This window comes from Crocuta crocuta, unplaced genomic scaffold, assembly GCF_008692635.1.
Source record: "Crocuta crocuta isolate KB4526 unplaced genomic scaffold, BGI_CrCroc_1.0 scaffold118, whole genome shotgun sequence".
In the NCBI taxonomy this organism is placed as follows: Eukaryota; Metazoa; Chordata; class Mammalia; order Carnivora; family Hyaenidae; genus Crocuta; species Crocuta crocuta.
The window spans coordinates 7182984-7201084 of record NW_027551558.1 but is presented as its reverse complement, the minus strand read 5'-3'; the positions used below and the strand labels follow the sequence as shown (position 1 = coordinate 7201084).

The window sequence follows — 18101 nt, the reverse complement described above, 5'->3', positions numbered from 1 at the left end:
GCATAAGAAAGGAGAGGAAGAGGTGAAGACAGGTGCAAGAAATATCTCTTAGAACATTAATATACTCCAAAGGTCGACAGACCTTGGCCTACTGTCCAGATAGTTTTGGTAAATCAATATTTAGTGGAATACAACCACACCTATTCACTAATACTTCTGTCTGTGGCTGCTTCCATAGATGAACAGCTGGAACACAGACCTTATCTAGCCCTTTATAGAAAAAAATATGCTGACTCCTGCTTCAGAGCATCCATGGTCTGCCATATGTTTTAAATTTTGGGTTTTGAATATTAAATATTTCTACACTATAAATAAAAATTAACTCCCTTTTCTTAAGCCAACTAATCAACCACCCTGAAACTACACTAAAAGCTAACTTAAAAACTAACTTTTGGCAGATCTCATGATTTTAGAAGATAAATGGTTTTAGAGTCTCTACTTGTTAACCCATTTATCTAATTATAAACAAAACTATAACTTAAGTGTAATAAATGAAAATAACCAGGTTAAAAAATGCCAACCTTTCATCTGTACGGGTTCCATGGGAAGAAAATGAGAGCCACTGAACTAAAGTTATGCAGGAAGAGGGCCTGTTCACACCTCCATCAGAAAGAACCTAAACAGTTTGAGCAATGCAAGCATGTCCCTTAAGACTGACTACTGATTATTGGGACACCAAAAGAGGTAAGAGTCTAGCAAATATGACCCTGCCCATCCTACAGAAAGCTGGACTCTCTTCATTATTAGATATAAGAAGAAAAGCACAGACATGAAAGTAACTGTGGAATATGCTGTACCTTGCCAGTGTTTCATACATTGTTCGTGCAACTTCCTTATATGCATGAAAATCATATGGAACAGCTTGAAGATTAGGACAAAGTTGTTTAGCTTGCCCAAAAAACATTCCATTCTTAATGCCAACTTGTCTAGAGAAAGAATACAACACGATGAATGTTATACTAGGAATAACTTTCAAATGCAAAATCAAATATCAAATGTTGACAGTATGTCCCCATGCCAGTAATATATACTTTTCGTTTAACTCAATTTTCATTAGGTATAAACAACAAGCATTAAAAAAACATCAAGTCTGTTCCCCCCCAAAGGAAAAATGCACAATTTTCTGATTAGTGTAAATGACGTGTAGATGTGCCAAAAAGGTTATTAAAAGACCAGGTTTGGCTCTTGTCTGTATCTGAAGATTTCTCCTAAGACTCAGACCTCTGGCCCCTTTGCAGAGATGCCAGCATGCCATATGCTGGTGATATCACAACCACCACAGAGCAGGAATGTGCTGTCAAAAAGAGGTTTTCTTCCCCTAACACATGGCACGATTTGGCCAGGGTTCATCCCCCAAAGACAAAGAATATAAACGAAAGAACTACACAAAACAGTGCTATGTGACAAACAGACAAAATGTACTCATCCTATTACCACCCAATTCCCAATTGACCAATTCCATGCTCCTGAAGTGGCTCCACAGTGGTTGAGATGCCAACAGCATTGTATATGGTAGGACATCACTCTGGGCAGGAGCCAGGGTTCCAGAACTTTGAGGGACCTAATTGAAAATGGTAAATTTTAAATCTTTTGCGTGTCTCAATGCCCCACATTACCTTTGGTATTTGGAGCATTCAGCACAAAACTATAATTATGGAATTATATATAATTAGTAAAATTCCATTTTACCACTACATCTGTAATGAAATCAAGAAAAGATACTAAAATAAGAACACAAGCAAAATAATAAGCACTGTTTCACCAGATTACAAAATAGTTATTCTATACATTCATTCAATAAATATTTACTACGTGGTTACTCAGTATGGTAGTGTGCCCTGTTTTGGGAAATGATATACAAATACTAAGCTTCATTTACTCAGAAATCTCTGGCATCCTCCCCATCTCACACCACCACTGAGAGCCAAGAAGGAAAAGAATCCTCCAAGTTACTCAGAGGTAAATGCAAAATCGTATGCATTTCTGATGAACACAAAAACAGTATTAAGTTATCTGACTTCAAAGTTCCCAGCAGACGAGAAATATCTAATAGGAAGGAAAAATGACAGTAAAAGAAATGCTGACTGACGAACAGCATGGCAAAGAAAATTTTTTCACTCATTCAACAAAAATTTATGTCTGAGGTATTTTGCAAGGTGGTAGGTAAAGACGGTGAACCAAACAGATCCCATGATGTTCACAAGGATTACCCTACACTAACCCAGCAAAGGATAAATTAAGGTCAATGGACCTTGTTTAGTAAAGCAGGGAAGTTTATACATGTATATAATATATATATATATTATATACATAATAGTTTTGAAGTCTATATACAAATACATACAGTTTAAGACATTTTCAATAATGCTACATGTATAGGTTCAGCATGCAAAGGCTAAGCTTACAAACTAAAGGTAATTACCTATACTATACTGAAAGAATGTGTTACCTATACTGTATTCTTATATTTACAATAATTGCATTTTCCTATTTTTTCACTTACTCAAACATTTTCAGGGATGTATTACTTATTAGCAAAACATAAGACATCTATTTATGTCCTTGTGCACATATACATCTTGGAGAGAAATGTTTAGGAGCCACTAAACACTAAGGAAGTTACAAACAAAAAAGGAAAACCTAAGAGGGTTCCCATTAACTAAGAGAAGGAAGCAAAATACTCTTGAGCTGGTAGTTGGGAAAGTGGATTTGTTTCATATAAAATAAATGAGTAAAGGCAAATACAAACCTCCTAAAGTGACCCTTCACTACAGTAGCTTATCTCTTCCTGTCACCTAGATCCCACAGAGGATAAACTACCAGTACTTCATCAATGTGTGCTGCAGGGATAGTTTATTTGCAGGCTTACACTGCGCATGTATGTCACTGCCCATTCAATACGCCAATAAGTAGCCATATCACTAAATAAGAACAGTAAAGCACCTTTACAAAAGTGCATGAAAACAGAGCCTTAAAAATGATTGATCTTAAAAGAAATATGTGATTCTATCATTTTCTATTCATCTACATATCTACCTTCTCAAGTATAAAGCTTGCTCTTTCTTTAAAAAAAAAAAGCTTGCTCTTTCTGAGAAGTATGAGTAAAACTACTAACAGTAATGCATATTCTAGCCTTTGTATATACATCCTACCTTTGCATGATTTCTACCATCCCATGTGCATATACCATCCTTTACTGACCCCATTATTAGGCTGTGTCTATTGAAAATTCACCAATGGATAAAACTGGGATGACCATCCCTACAATCCAGTCCCTACTCCGATCCCAGAAACATTTCTCTGGTGCAAATGTGAACGTATTTTTAATAAATCTTCTCACCTAAGGAAAATATAATTATTGGATAAGAAAAGGGTATCCAAGAATTGTTTTCTAAAGACTCATTATCAACAGCTTTTTACAAAAGGAAAATCACAATTAAGAGATAAAACCCCACTGCTGTGGGTTTTTCCCCCCAACTTATACTCAAATTCATTTTCATCACTTGTGTATCTCCTTAAAACAACTGCCACCTTGCTGGCCTGCTGCATAGTATTTGGACCATATTATTGTCACACCAATTATTCTGTAATACATCCAGCTTGATAATCACTATCTTTGATGCAGTATAACTGCAACATCCAAACACTAAAAGAAGCCTAGAGCTTCTAGAGCTGTGGCTACTTGAGTTCAAGGCCATCAGGAACAGGAAACACTTTTATTCCTGAGGCAGTCTAGCGATCTCCTGCCTGCACTCAGCTTGGCACTGCTGAATGTAAAGAGACACCCTTCAGAGGTAGTACAGAGGGGGTGGGGCTTTCATTTCACCCCTGAGCAGAACTCAAACACTGAGAAAGTATTCCTGAGCTTGACTATGCCCTCCATATGTGAACACAACTGTCCAGCCACCAGAAGAAGCACAAGACATCATTCAATAACTTTGTGGGGGAAAAAGGCTGGCCTTACCTAGCACAACATAGAATCAGCTCTAAAGTGCCTGAGTTAATAAAAATATAATAATCCAGAAGGCATTTATATCTGACTTATCATTTTTATTAAAGTAAGTTTTCAACTCTTGGGTTACATGATCAACTAACAATGAAAAAGGTTAAAATGTATTTCTGTCAATAAGAAAGGCAAAGTCAGTCTAGGAGTAAAAGATTCTCATGTCATAACTGGGAAGTACTTTAAAATATTTTATAATTATGTATGTTTGATTATAAAGTTTTCCTAAATACCTTTTTTATAAAATAATTGGCAATATTTTAAACTATTTTAGTTAGATGATGTTGAAATGTTAGACTTGCTTGAACAATCCTAAGCTTTAATTAGGACTGAAAAAATATATATCATTATGCTATACACCTGAAACTAATATAATGTTACATGTCAGTTCTGTATCAATAAAAAAGAGAAGTATGAATGACAAACCCATAAGTAAAAAAGACTGAAAAATATAACTGATGTAGAACTCTTGTTTTTATTTATTACATTTAATTATTTAATTAAGTAAATAATTTAATTTATTAAAGTATTTATTAGTAAATACTTTAACACTTGCCAACAATGTGTGAATGTTGTAAGGGTAAAAAGTGTCAGTTATCAGCAAAGAAAAAAGTAGAGGCTGCTCTTTCAAATTAATCAATTCATTATTACTCCTAGTTTTAAACGATTTTTTTTTAAGTGTGAGGAACACATATATATGTTTCTTCTTGTACTGAAACATACCATTGTTACGAGAGTTTAAGATTACTATAAGATCAAGACCAAAACACAAAGTTGATACTATTAAGTTGACAAAAGACTGCAGTTTTAAGTAAGGAGATTATTGGGCATGCCAATATGTAATTATTTACTTGTAATTTAAGAGATGATCAAGTTTTAACAAAGAATTTAAAGATATATTTAAATTTATATTTAAAAAAATGTAATTCCTATTTTTAAAAATGTAAAGAAAATACTGTGGATTAGGAGTTTTAACTTGCAGGGGATTCTTCTCAGCTATAAAAAGGAGTGATCAGGGGCGCCTGGGTGGCTCAGTTGGTTGGGCATCTGACTTCAGCTCAGGTCATGATCTCACAGTTCGAGGGTTTGGGCCTGTATCAGGCTCTGTGCTGATAGCTATCAGAGCCTGGAGCCTGCTTCAGATTCTGTATCTCCTTCTCTCTCTGACCCTCCCCTGCTCACGCTGTCTCTCTCTCTCTCAGAAATAAATAAAAAACATTAAAAAAAAAAAAAGGAGTGATCAGACTATATATTAAAAAATATCTAATTCTTTAATTCCATGCTTCAAAAGACAATCGTCTGGAAGTGACAATGTCCAATTTCTTTTGGTTTCCACTGTAGGACCTACTGATTCATCAGGAAAGTAAGGTATTTATTTAAAGTTATCTAGCATTTGTAAAAGGAAAAAAGAAACTGAAGGGATTAAGCCTTGAAATATTTCTTCCCGTAACATGTGAGTAATACAGGCCTGACTGGCACTGTATCTGAATCCACTTCAAGAGTCTGTAAAAATGATTAACTGTCTGTAAGTGTTACAACATACTTAATTTCCACATACCTGGCTTCGTAACTACAAGAGGCAATTTCAGCCTTTGACAAAACAGAATCAATTCCATTTGCTTGTGCAGCATCTTGGTTCTCCCACATTGATGAATCTGGTACCTCTGCTTTAAAAATAATAAAATTTAATGATTATACATTGGAAACTCATTTTCCTTAACTTTCATTCAAGAAATGTATTTTCCATTCCTTTCATATATAAATGCTTAATAAAATCCAAATATAGTTATATCCGTTGGTACTGGTCTCCTTACTTAATAAAAGAAAACTTATAGCTCTAAAATGGTTTGCTTCCATTATTGTATACTTCGCCAGTGGTCAGACAAAAATATATACTAAATTCACAGTGTTCATTTCAGTAAAGATTTTTTTTAGTTTTTTTTTTATACAATATAACAAAAGATAAATATAAAATATCCCTTCAACAGTCTCTTGAGATGAAAAGGATGAAAAGTTATCAGGAAGATGAATCCCTCTTTTAGCCTTGTAGGATTATACAGCTCTCTGTAATGGGAAACTTAAGTTACTGGAAAATACACATTTCTCTGAATGTTCTTTGCTACTTCTTAAATAAACTACCTCCAAAACTTAAAGCTACTGAACAATATACTCAACAAACACCAATTTCCTATAGTCATTCCATCCAATTCAGTAGGTCGCATACTATAAAGAGGTTTCATTTTAAATTTAAGGTTTTTCTTTTGAACACACATCAAGCACAAGAGCTTCAAACACTGCCCCCCTTTCAGTAAATTCTACTTAATGGTTTAACAATGTGTGTTCAATTAAAAACATTCAGGTGTGATGAGAATATCAACTGCTTTACAGAATATAACTCTAGCCTAAATAGTACCACTCACTAGTATTCTTATAATACCCAAACCCAATTTACAGCTTCACACAAGATTATAAAAGCACAGATGGAGTGTACTGACTGCACGCCACTTTACTTCCTTTAGCTTCACTAGCAATTGAGAAAGATTAAAACAACAACTTCAGTTCTTGGTCTCTTGGGATATTAAATCCCAAGACTATGCTTTAAAAACATATTCTTGAAACACAATCTCAGACATAGTTCTAATATTATGAACAAAAATACACTAGTTAGTAAAACAAGCCAAGATAAACCACTTCAATTAATTCTAGGCAAACCTATTTTGAGTACAATAGATAACTAGCAAACCCAGGATTTCTCTTCTGCTTATTTTGGAGACACAACGTTCCATGAAAAATCATCCAAGTTAAAGCACCACCAGAAACACATGGCAAAGTGTCTGGCTAATTTATGGGCTAAAATAACTGTCAACATCTTTTACCCAACTATGCAACCCATATAAGTTATTTCTGGATTCTGGCACCGATACACACAAAGCATAAACGCAAATTAAACTGAAAGGACTGGTATCTAAATGGGCTCAAATCCCACTTGCCTCAAAAATTAAAACAGCAGAATATAAAATTTAAGCTATGATTTCTGATATATTATGATAAAAATATGCTATTCTATGACAAATTAAAAACAGAATGCAGAGCACACTTCGTCGTTTTTCTGAAGTATCTCAGAAGGCTAAATATTATCACCTTTCATAGTCCATTATTCTAAGCTAAAATTCTTTAGGAAATTTCAGGATTGTCAGTATCACAGTTCAAGAGAGGCTGTTACTGAACCAAACAACAACAAAGAGAGTTGAAGCTTGAAGAGCCACAACCAGCTGCCTTTCCTAGGTATAACCATGAGTTATATATGCTTTGAAAGTTGGGGAGTTAGGTGACTTCTATTTGAAAGTCTAGTTAAATCATCTATGATACTTGTCTGGAAAATCACAGGAAAGTCATGCTGGAGGTGAGAACAGTGTGCTCCCTGTGCTCCCAATGCCCTGCCTGAGAGGCAGCACCTCGGGTTTCTCTTCACTGGGCTGGCTGACCTTTTCCACAGTGCAGCAGAGTGCGGGGATCCCTCCACGAGCGCAGTGAGTTGCTTCAAGGGAGATTCAGGGAAATTCAGGGACACACTGTCCTCACTGGAGGGCAAAGTAGAGAACTGCTCATCAAAACTTGACAAACTAGACGGGCACATGGAGAATGTGGAGGAACGGTTGGAGGAATCAGAGGCCGGGACCCAAGTCTGTGAAAAAGAAATCGCTGAGAATAAATCTATGACTAAAACGATTTTAAAAACTGTTGTTCTTTAGAATGAACACTGAAGTTGTTGAAGGGGTAAGAAAACATCTGCATCCTGGAATCCAGGAAGGGGTAAAAAGGCCCCAACCACAAAATCTTGAGTATAAGTGGATTCCAAATAATGAGGTCATCAATGAGAAGCGTCACTGCTGAGTACTGCTCAGGAAGCAGCTTCCAAAGGAAGTCATGGATGGAGAGCCCTTGGTTATGCTGGTCTCTTTAGACAAAGAGTTTTTTAATATGACGAATAAGAAACTAAAGTATCTATAAAGGGCTAAAGATGCTATTTGTTCTAATACTTTGCCTAGACATACAAGCTGAAACATCAGAACTGAATATTTGTTAAAAGCTAGTGTATAGAAGCCAAAGATTCTAATTCCTAAATTGATCCTCGTTATTTTAAAATTTGATGTCATGTCTAATAAGGACCCAGAGAAAGAAAGATCAGGGAGTCACAAGGAAAGAAGAACAAAGGCACTGAAAAAAACAAGTTCTAAGTACGAGGTTAGCTGCAAACAAACTTTAAGAATAATATGTTTATTTTATGTTACAAATATTTTGGTAAGCTTCTAATGGGTCAAAAGCTTAGGACATAAAAGTGAATGACATCAAGTTAAAGAAAGAACATAAAATTCAAAGTATCATATTCACCTGTTCTAGTGACAGAAAAATCTATTTTTGACAGTTTTCAATGCCAAGTGAAATTTAATATTTCTCCTAATATTTACCTTCCAATTTCCTATCCACATGGAGAGGTGGAGGGGATGTCAATTATAAAAGGCCATTACAGTGTTATGAAAATCCAGTGGCTAAACTGAAAAAGGTACGTAAGCAACAACTGTATTCTGTTAATAAACTGTGCATGGTCAGATCACTCGTGAAGGAAGGAAAGACGTAAGAGGACTAGTTCTCTGCTACTCCTACAGGATGTGTGCTTGCCAAAGCCAAACTTCAGATGGAGACTGCTGAAATACAAACATGTGTAGCAAACACAATGGGGAAACTGAGTACTGGGAAACTGACAGACCTTACTGAATGGTATGTCCATGGTATTTTTCCTTCTTTCAATGCTAATTCAATAAGTTTTTTACTGACTGCCCAATGTGACAAATATTATGCATTTCCTTAAGCTACTTGTTTTCTAGAACTTAAGAAAAACCAAGCTAGCACAAAACCCTACTACCAATACTTAAGAAACTACCCATATTGCCACATACCACAATACATACAACTAAATCTTAACAAGCTCAACACTGACTACTCCAAGATCTATTCATGACACAGAAAATACTGCAATGTCAAAAACCTCCTAAAAGATTTAAAAAACCAAGAGAAAGGAAACCTGGGAAATACAGGTACACATGAAGCATAAAGATCTATCTATAATTACTGCCTTTCATACTCATGCCATGTAAACAGATAATCACAACCAACAAAAAAGACTGTAATTCCAAAAAAACTCCTCAGATACGTCCAGTGGCTTTCCTTTTGCTTTAATTTCTATGAGATCATTTATAAAATAATCCTAAATTCTTATAACTGAAAACTAGGGACCTGAAATAATCAGGATGAAATTTAACTGTTTGCCTTCCATTCCACTGTGTATCTAATTTCTAACTACTTTCGGATTAATATTTTTCTTGAAATCTAATTTTTTAAAAATGTTTGGTTTTGGAGACATCCATGAGGAAACTGATAACAAAGAATTTAATTTCTAAGCAAATATTTCTCGGGGAATTTACTCAGGGGGAAAAACAGACATAAAAATGTTAGTAATATTGTGATTAGTAGAATTCAGGATTTTTATTTATTAATAGCAAAATATTCAAAAGCCAGCAAGGCAGGAAGATGTTCACACAGGTTCAACAAAGATACGGGGAATGGTTTCTGGTATTTATCTTCTTATCACAATAAATAAAGTCCTACTATTTCTTACTCCACAGCTTCACACAAATCTTTAGCAACATGAACTTCAGTGTCTTTACTGTTGATCAGTAACCAAACAACTAATAATCAACTCTTGGGTCTAGAGGCCACCACAAAATGATGTCCATGATTTTATTTGTATCCCAATCTAAATGTACACAAAGCAAACTAATTCCACCTTATAAAACATTCTTCTCTATTCCAGGAAAATATCATCATCCAATTCAACAGAAGCAGGACTATAAACCAGTCATTTGTATTGCGTGCAGAATTTACTTTAAGATGTCACTGACACCTTTAAAACCCTTGAATGAAAAAGCTAATTATTTCAACTGTTTCATTTCTGTAATGACAATTCCAGCAGCAAAATCCAGACGTCTTCAACAGGAGCATTATGACTTCAAAGAGAGCCCATTTGTACCTGCTTTGCCTTTCAGGATTTTATTCTGGTAATACTGCCACTCCAACTGGGGGTTAGCACCAGGACGTAAAGGTGCCCTTCCTGTGCCTCTGTTACTTGTAACAGCCACTGGTTTTCCTGTGAGAGGAAAAAAAAATTATTTTTAAGTCTAAGAACAAGAATGTTAACATGACAACATGTAAAAGAAAATTTTTCAAAAGATTTTTTAAAAATGACATATTTTTCTTTAGCTTTATATTAATCTATAAAGGAGCTAATATCTTTAAACATTATCAATCACCATGCAAATATCATCTAAGTTTCTCAACACCCCCCAAAAAGTAAACTATCTGTGGCAATTTGATACATTTATTCAACTTAAAAGCAAGGCTATCACTTCCCTTCTCATGAATTTTTTTTGTTTTCTTATAGTAGAGAAGAGTCATCTCAAATCCTATATTCAAACTGGAGGAGTGGGAGAGGATAAGAAAAACCAACTACATCTGGATTTTTTACATTTCTCTTATCAGAAAAGTAAAGTAACAGCCAATCTTTCAATTGTACAGAGAGAGAAACAAATATATATGCAGAGGGACCACAATCTAACCTACAATATAATAAACTTGAGAATATAGTCTCAGTTTTTGGTTTAGTTATAAAGTCTTTCAGGTATCATTTCCTTGTGTGTGCATTAAATTTACAAAAGAAGTATAACTTCTTAAAGTGATAGCATGCATCCCTCATATACATGTTACTGAATGCATTTGTTGTGAGGATAAAAAATACTACCCTCAGAGTGACTCATCAGACTAAACTCAATTCTTTAAACATTCTAAATTCCCTTCAAAGCTAAGCAGTAGGTACTCATGACACAAATAAAGCCCTGGTATTAACCCAGCAGCTTCTGTGCTTTCCTTAAAAAGAACAGACTCTCAGAAGAAAATGCTAATAGTAACATCTTTCAAGTACAGAGAGAACTACTGAAAAATCCAGAGTAAATGTTTTTAGAAGTATTGACTAACTCACAAATATTTAAAATCCATTAAAACAAAAATGAAAGCACATCTCAGCAATATTCAATAATGTAAAATTATTCTCTATCCAAAAAGTTGGAATGTGCACTAGCATCATCAGGACAGTTAATCAAGTTACTTATTATTCAAGAGAAAGAAAGCACAGTGACCAAAACTGCAGACATATGCTACCATAAAATTTCTATTTAATAACCAAGTAATAGTAAATATGTAAAAATATAGAAAATCCCCAAAGCAGGTACCAGTCTGTATTAGTCTTAGATGAGATCCTTCAGCTGAAGAAGAGTATTCTTCCCTAAAGGGAGAACAAAATGTTTCTAATTTCCCTTTATCTTTCTTGATAATGGAGTCAGAAAATTTGGAAGCAGGGATTTATTTTGCCAAGGAAAATTAAAATAAATTATTTTTTAAAGAAGATTTTATGGTCCCTTAGAATATATAACAATATTATCAATTTTCTTAAAATATGAACAAGAATACAGACCTTTGAGATCTGGTCTATTTCGTATACCAACTGATACAAAGAAGCAATCCATATCAACATGCATTATACAGCTCTGATGCCTGGGTGAACTCAATACTGACATATTTCCTAGAAGGAAAAAGAGAATGTTCAAACCCAAAGCTGATTTTTAATGTTAAAAAAAAAAAAATCAGGTCTAGTTAATTTTAAAAATTGTATTTTTAAGTGCCTATAAGTAGAATGAAGTCTCAAAATAATACAGTATCTATTACAGATTAATTCTATCACTTCAAGAAAGGTCAAATGTCAGTTTCTTTGGCTCTGAATGTAATCCAGATATAAATTTAGTTTCTAAACATAATTTGAAATAAATTATAAAAACATCATGTTTTTCTAATCTATATGCCAATAATTAAGTCTTTCAGCCAATGTCTAAATGCTTAAAGTTATTTCTGTGTGATTATTTTATTAAAATGTATGAAGGTGTTTTCATATATTTAGTTACATGGAGCTAAGTAACTTTAGATGATCAGTATTCCATATGCAGTCTACAAACATTCCTTGACAAAAAAAACAGTAAAAACGGCTACTGTTAGAGTGCTTGGTAAATGTCGTGCACTGTTTTAAGAGGTTTACTTGTATTTAAATTCTCAACATGAAACATGTAATCTTATTATGTCCATTTTACAGATTAGTATTATGTTAGTAACTGTGTTATGCAGCCAGTAAGAAGCTGAACTCGTGTTCAACACTAGACAGTCTGATTTGAACCCTCTAGAAATATTTAGAAAAAGTCTATAAAACAAATATCTACATATAAATCTGTTTGTAAATGTATACACAACCTTCCTCAAGTCATTAAACATTATTAAAAATTAGCTTTGAAGCATATACGCCACTTTGAAGAAGATAAAGGGTAGTGTCCTCTCCTAAGGACTCTGGCTTCTAATCACCCTGAGCTACATATTTTGGTTTATCAGAGTTATTTTAACCAATCCAGCCATAACTAGAGCTTTCCTCTGCATCAGTTCCATCCTTAGCCCTTTTCCCTAGTCCTCTAAAATATACAAGACTTGGAAATAAGAACTCTGAGCTTGTAAAAAGTTCTAATCTTGGGGCACCTGGTGGCTCAGTCAGTTAGGTGTCTTAGACTCAGGTCATGACCTCGTGGTTTGTGAGTTCAAGCCCCATATCAGGCTGCCTCAGGCTCTGTGCTGAGGGCTCAGAGCCTGCTTTGGATTCTGTGTCTCCCTCTCGCTCTGGCCCTCCCCTCCCCCCTCGCCTACTAATGCTCTGTCTCTCTCAAAAACTAAATAAAAATTAAAAAAAGAAAAGTTCTAATCTTATAAAGGAGTTTTCTGTTGATAGGTTTAAAAATACTAGTATGGAAGGTGTTAAGTCTCCAGAACAGGCTTCTAAAACTTACATTTTTATTCCCTGATAGTTCAGACTCCTCCATTTACCAAACTGTGACTGTGAAAGTATTTACCTAGTACTCACTACTAGCAAGGCAACAAGCCTTTGTTCATGTTATCTTCCCTTAAGTTCAGAAGCTCACAAGGTGAGCATCATGGACCACCTATCACTCCATGAAGGGGAAACTGAGACCCAGAGAGGGGAACTGGCCCATGGCCCTGCAGAGCCAGAATTTGGATTAAGAATACGTTATTGAACTCCAAAGCAATGCACTTCCTTGCTACCCTCTGTATTAGCTCGAGAAATGATTTATAAAATAAATCTTAACAATTATAATTCTCCTGTATATAAATGTTATATAAATATAAACAACCCAAATAACTGCTTTAAACATTCAAGTAGTACAGAATGCATATACCGAATACCTACTGAATGCTTTCATACAACATAAAAATTTATCATTTTATTCCATTCATGAAACTAATTCATAATAGTTCTTTGAAGCTTTCAAAATTAAATGACCTTCACCATATATATAAGGCCAAGGGATGATATATAAATAAAATCTAATACCTATAACATTATTCTGAAATTAAGTAACACAAAGTATTTAGGACTACATCAAACACAACAAAACATAACAGAAAAAAAAACCCACATGGAGAAGCTCTATCACTTTCTAGGGCAGAACCATGAGCTTCTCTCTGTACCTCAGTTTCCACAGCTATAAATTAAGGTACTATGAGACAATTCTGAGATAGGTCTCTAAAAAACAAAACAAAACAAAACCATATACTCTATAAAAAGCATCTAAAACCTCAAACCAGATACTAATTGATAATGACTGCATGGAAATACAGACGGTAATTGTTTTTGTCTGCTTTTGAAGACAAGAAAAGTATTAAAAAAACAAAATACAATTAACCCATCTACTTTTATGTGAAAATACTTAATCTCACTGTAAGTTTACCACTATAATTACAATAGCTATTAAGTCAGTTATTTAATAATTTAGAAATCATTAAGATGCCAGCTTCTAGAATTAACAGTTACTCTTACCAAACCAATTTATTCTTACAGGAATTTAAGCACTGAATAGAAATACATGTTATATTTTACAGAGTTCAAAATTTCAACAACTGACAAGAAAGGTCTACATGAAGAAAGAATGCTCAGAATCCCAATCTTGTTATTGTTTAAATTACCTGAAAATATTCAGCTAGCCAACATTTAAATCTAAATTTGTAAAAAATATTTTAATAAAGAAGAAAGCTTTCATAATCTGCTATGCTTACTGTTAACTTACATGCCCTGATATTCCTAAAGACTTTTATATTATGAGAGCTTAGTACTGATCAGAATACCAGTGACAGCTTAAGAACAAAATGGTCAAGTACGATTGTTTCTTAGGAAAACAATGTTAGTAAGTATCTACCTGTGTCAGTTACAACAAGTGCAGACCTGCCTGTTTTCATTTTTTTTAACTTTTCCCTTCCTGGAAAGATACCACTACTTTGTCTTTGTAGGGTATTGACAAACTCAGTCAATTCACACTTCCACATTGATATGTGATGCAGTCTTGAGCGGGAGTAGAAGTCTGAAATAAAATTGCAATCTGAGGGTTTGGATGGCACTGAAGGTGCTGCCTTGCTAAGAGCAGGTACTGAAGTGCTTTTTGTGCTTGAAGGCCCCTGAACAGCGGAGTGGTGAGCACCATTTATTTTAGTGTTACTGTGCAAAGACGATAAGGAGAAGGAATGAGTTCTGTGTGGATTCCGCACAGCATCTGTGTTTCTAGTGCTCTGTTGCAACTGCTGCAAAATGCAGTCTCTGAAGTCAGTGCTGCTCTTCTCAGCCTGCTCCTCCTCCTGAGCAAAGTCTGGAGAAAGCCTGCTGGCAACACTGTTGCCCATGGGCACCAAGCAATCCTGCATCTGTAAGGCACCATTAGAGCTAGGAGTATGTCCATTAAAAATGGCAGTGCTGTCTCTGTGATGCGGAATTCCATTTTGTTTCCTTCCTGGAAGGATGTGCTCTAGCTCCACAAAACTGAAGTCATTATTTCCATCTTCTTCATTCCAACTGTTCATTCCATTGACTTTGACTTCATTTTCTGTCTCAATCTTCTTAATTATATGATTTCTAGAGACAGAAAAAAAAAAAAGATTTAAATTGATGTATGACTTTCAGGCTAAAACTATTTTTAATGTAAATGTGGTCTTACTGATGCACACCTTCAGTATTTCTCCCCCTAAAAACTGAAAAACTAAGCCATAAATGTTATATTCTTTCCCTTCCAACAAAAGATAATTCTCAGCTAAACCAAAGTAGTGAGGTAATTAGGAAAATCTTAGAACATAAAGTCTTAAGTTTTGTTCTTTTTTTTCAAACTTCAAACACTCCCAAAGTAGAAATACAAAGGAATTTCAGGAGGAAGAAAAATAAAAACGATTTTCAATTATTTTTCCCACTAAAATTTAAATGGAACCTGTAATCCCTAAATACCCAATTTGTAGCACAGTATCTGGCATTTACTAGGGAGTCAATAAATTACGGGAGTTAACATAAATAACTCCCATAAAAATGGTAAGAAACTTTATTTGAATTATTATTCCTAGTTTTAGTTTTATGTAAGGCCCTGTTCAACACATTATATATGATACTGCTACAATCCTAGGGTGAGTTAGTTTCACTCAGGAAGACTGACAGACTGCATTTACTAATCCATTAATAGGGCCCACTGTCATAAGCAGGTAAAAAGAACCAGGTTAATGTGTATGGGTAATTCAGTAAAATGTACACCTAGTAAAATGAGGATACCTGCTTATTAACAAAGGAAATGGCATTTCATTTCTTAAAAAAGCATATTCAGACGCCAGGGTGGTCCAAGGTAAATGGACCAAGTTTCCAGATGACAAGTTTATAAATGCAGGACCTATGACAAATGTTTTGCTAAATTCACATTACGACTCTTCTAGATGTTTGCTTGGTAATGATCTATAATAAAGACAAATTTCATTTGCATTCACAAAAATATCTAAGTAACAACAACAAAAAAAAACCCTGAATTACAGAATAGCAATTCATTCTACTTAGAAATACCCACACCCAGGGACGCCTGGGTGGTTTAGTCGGTTAAGCATCCGACTTTCGCTTAGGTCATGATCTCCCGGTTCGTGGGTTCGAGCCCAGCGTCGGGCTCTGTGCTGACTGCCAGCTCAGAGCCTGGAGCCTATTTCGGAGTCTGTATCTCCTTCTCTCTCTGACCCTCCCCTGCTCACGATGTCTGTCTCTCTCCTAGAAATAAATAAAAATATTTAAAAAAAAGAAATACCCACACCCATTAACCCAGTTACAGTTCAGGCTCCTGATACATGATACCCAGGCACTGGTGAGGCTGCCACAGTATTATCAGGTTTTATCTAAAGTCCCTCATCCTAATACCAATACACGAGATTAGTAAAAACAGTATGAATAAACAGAAAAGTCACATATGAGACATATGCAAAACATTACCACCCATTTCTGGGCTGTCTTTGGCTGAACTATCACATGGAATATGACATGCAAATTAAGTCCAATCCTCACAGATGATCATGCCAGAAAAAGGGAAAAAAGATCAACAGGGAACAAGTAAAAGAGGAAGGAAAAGAAAACCTAATTTGTTACCTGTCTGGCCCTTGAGATAAAGAGATCACATAAAAGAACTTCAAAGAAATGTATAAAATGTATTGAATAGCCTAAAGAATAAATATTATAGAAGCAACAAAAGTGAGGTAAATCAGAAAAGCCTAACATCTAGTTTTCTGTGTAACAAACAGTAAAATTCTTCTCATGTATACTAGCAACATATGCAACAGAATTACATACATTGCTAAGAAACACATTCCTAATATACATTTTTTCTGTACTACAGTTTTTCAGCTTAGACAAATGGATATTCATAAAGGAGCTATAGTGGAATTGTATCACCGGCAGGCATACATTTGAATTAGGCAAAATGTACACGTATTAAAAAGTACAATCTAACAGGTAAATTCCTGCTAAAACTGACAAAGAATTAAAAATAAAACCACCTATTTTCCTATTTTTATTAGTGTGGGTAAGAGAAAAATATAAAGTTGCATATTAGGAAAGATTTTGATATAATTTGTTGTGCACCCTGATGGCACAAAAAAAACTGAAAGTGTTAGGTAATATGAAAAACATGAATATGCTTTTAAGTGAATACAAGATAAAATACAAACGACAACAACAATAACTACTGAAGGTAGTGATAACGGACCCTCCCAGCTTAATTGGACTCCTGGTCTTTAAATATATATGTATATCCAACTCCCAAAGCAAGCAATTTAATAAATAAGGAGAACACTAGCGATAACGAACCACCTGATATACAAGTAGAGGCAACATACCAATTAATCATGAAACCAATTTACCCAAGAAAAGTGCAATTAAAGCTTAATCAATATATTTTTTAAATCTGCCACATGGAATAAAGTCTAGAGTTACCTCTAACTGTAACACTGAGGGTCACCAAATAAATTTTTACTGATACAAAAATATTTATATATATGTAAAATTGCCATGAATTTGGAATTTGTCAAAAATAACCTAGAAATGTTAACACATTATGTATAGAGCACACAACAAAGGTATATTGGCACAATTACCTGGGTTTTTGAGAAAACAAAATCCTATAGCAAATTGCTTAGGTGGAAATAATTACTTTTGGGAAAATCCACGGAAAATTTTACTTTCAATAATTTAAAATCCATTAGTATAACATGGGAATCTACACTGACTGGAAATATTTCCTTATTTACAATTTATGAAACTTTCATGATAAAAATAAATTTTTAAAACTTTACATTTATTGGGGGGGCGGGTGGCACGTGTGAAAGTGGGGAGGAACAGAGAGAGAAAGGGAGAGAGAATCCCAAGCAGGCCTGGCACTGTCAGCGCAGAGCATAATGTGGGGCTTTAACTCACAAACCATGAGATCATGACCTGAGCCAAAGTTGGATGCTTAACTGACTAGAGACGTCACCTAAGCACCTCCAAAATAATTTTTAGGTAAGACACCCGCAAACGTATTTTAACATGGTTAATATAATA

The 18101-nt window shown here is 34.7% G+C and overlaps 1 protein-coding gene across 5 annotated transcripts in view; it reads right to left on the bottom strand.

Moving 5' to 3' along the window:
* Window positions 1–18101, bottom strand: part of REV1 (REV1 DNA directed polymerase) — a 64391-nt gene that overhangs the window by 22680 nt on the left and 23610 nt on the right. Inside the window, exons 5-9 of one of the 5 annotated variants that reach the window (XM_077749252.1) lie at window positions 14419–15125; window positions 11589–11696; window positions 10092–10208; window positions 5562–5670; window positions 798–926 (exon numbers count right to left, since the gene is read on the bottom strand). In XM_077749252.1, the coding sequence (XP_077605378.1) occupies window positions 798–926; window positions 5562–5670; window positions 10092–10208; window positions 11589–11696; window positions 14419–15125 (1170 nt within the window). Of the gene's footprint in view, window positions 1–797; window positions 927–1434; window positions 1523–5561; window positions 5671–7488; window positions 7670–10091; window positions 10209–11588; window positions 11697–14418; window positions 15126–18101 lie in introns of those variants that run through there. The other 4 variants (XM_077749253.1, XM_077749255.1, XM_077749254.1 and 1 more) reach the window with 4 other exon arrangements.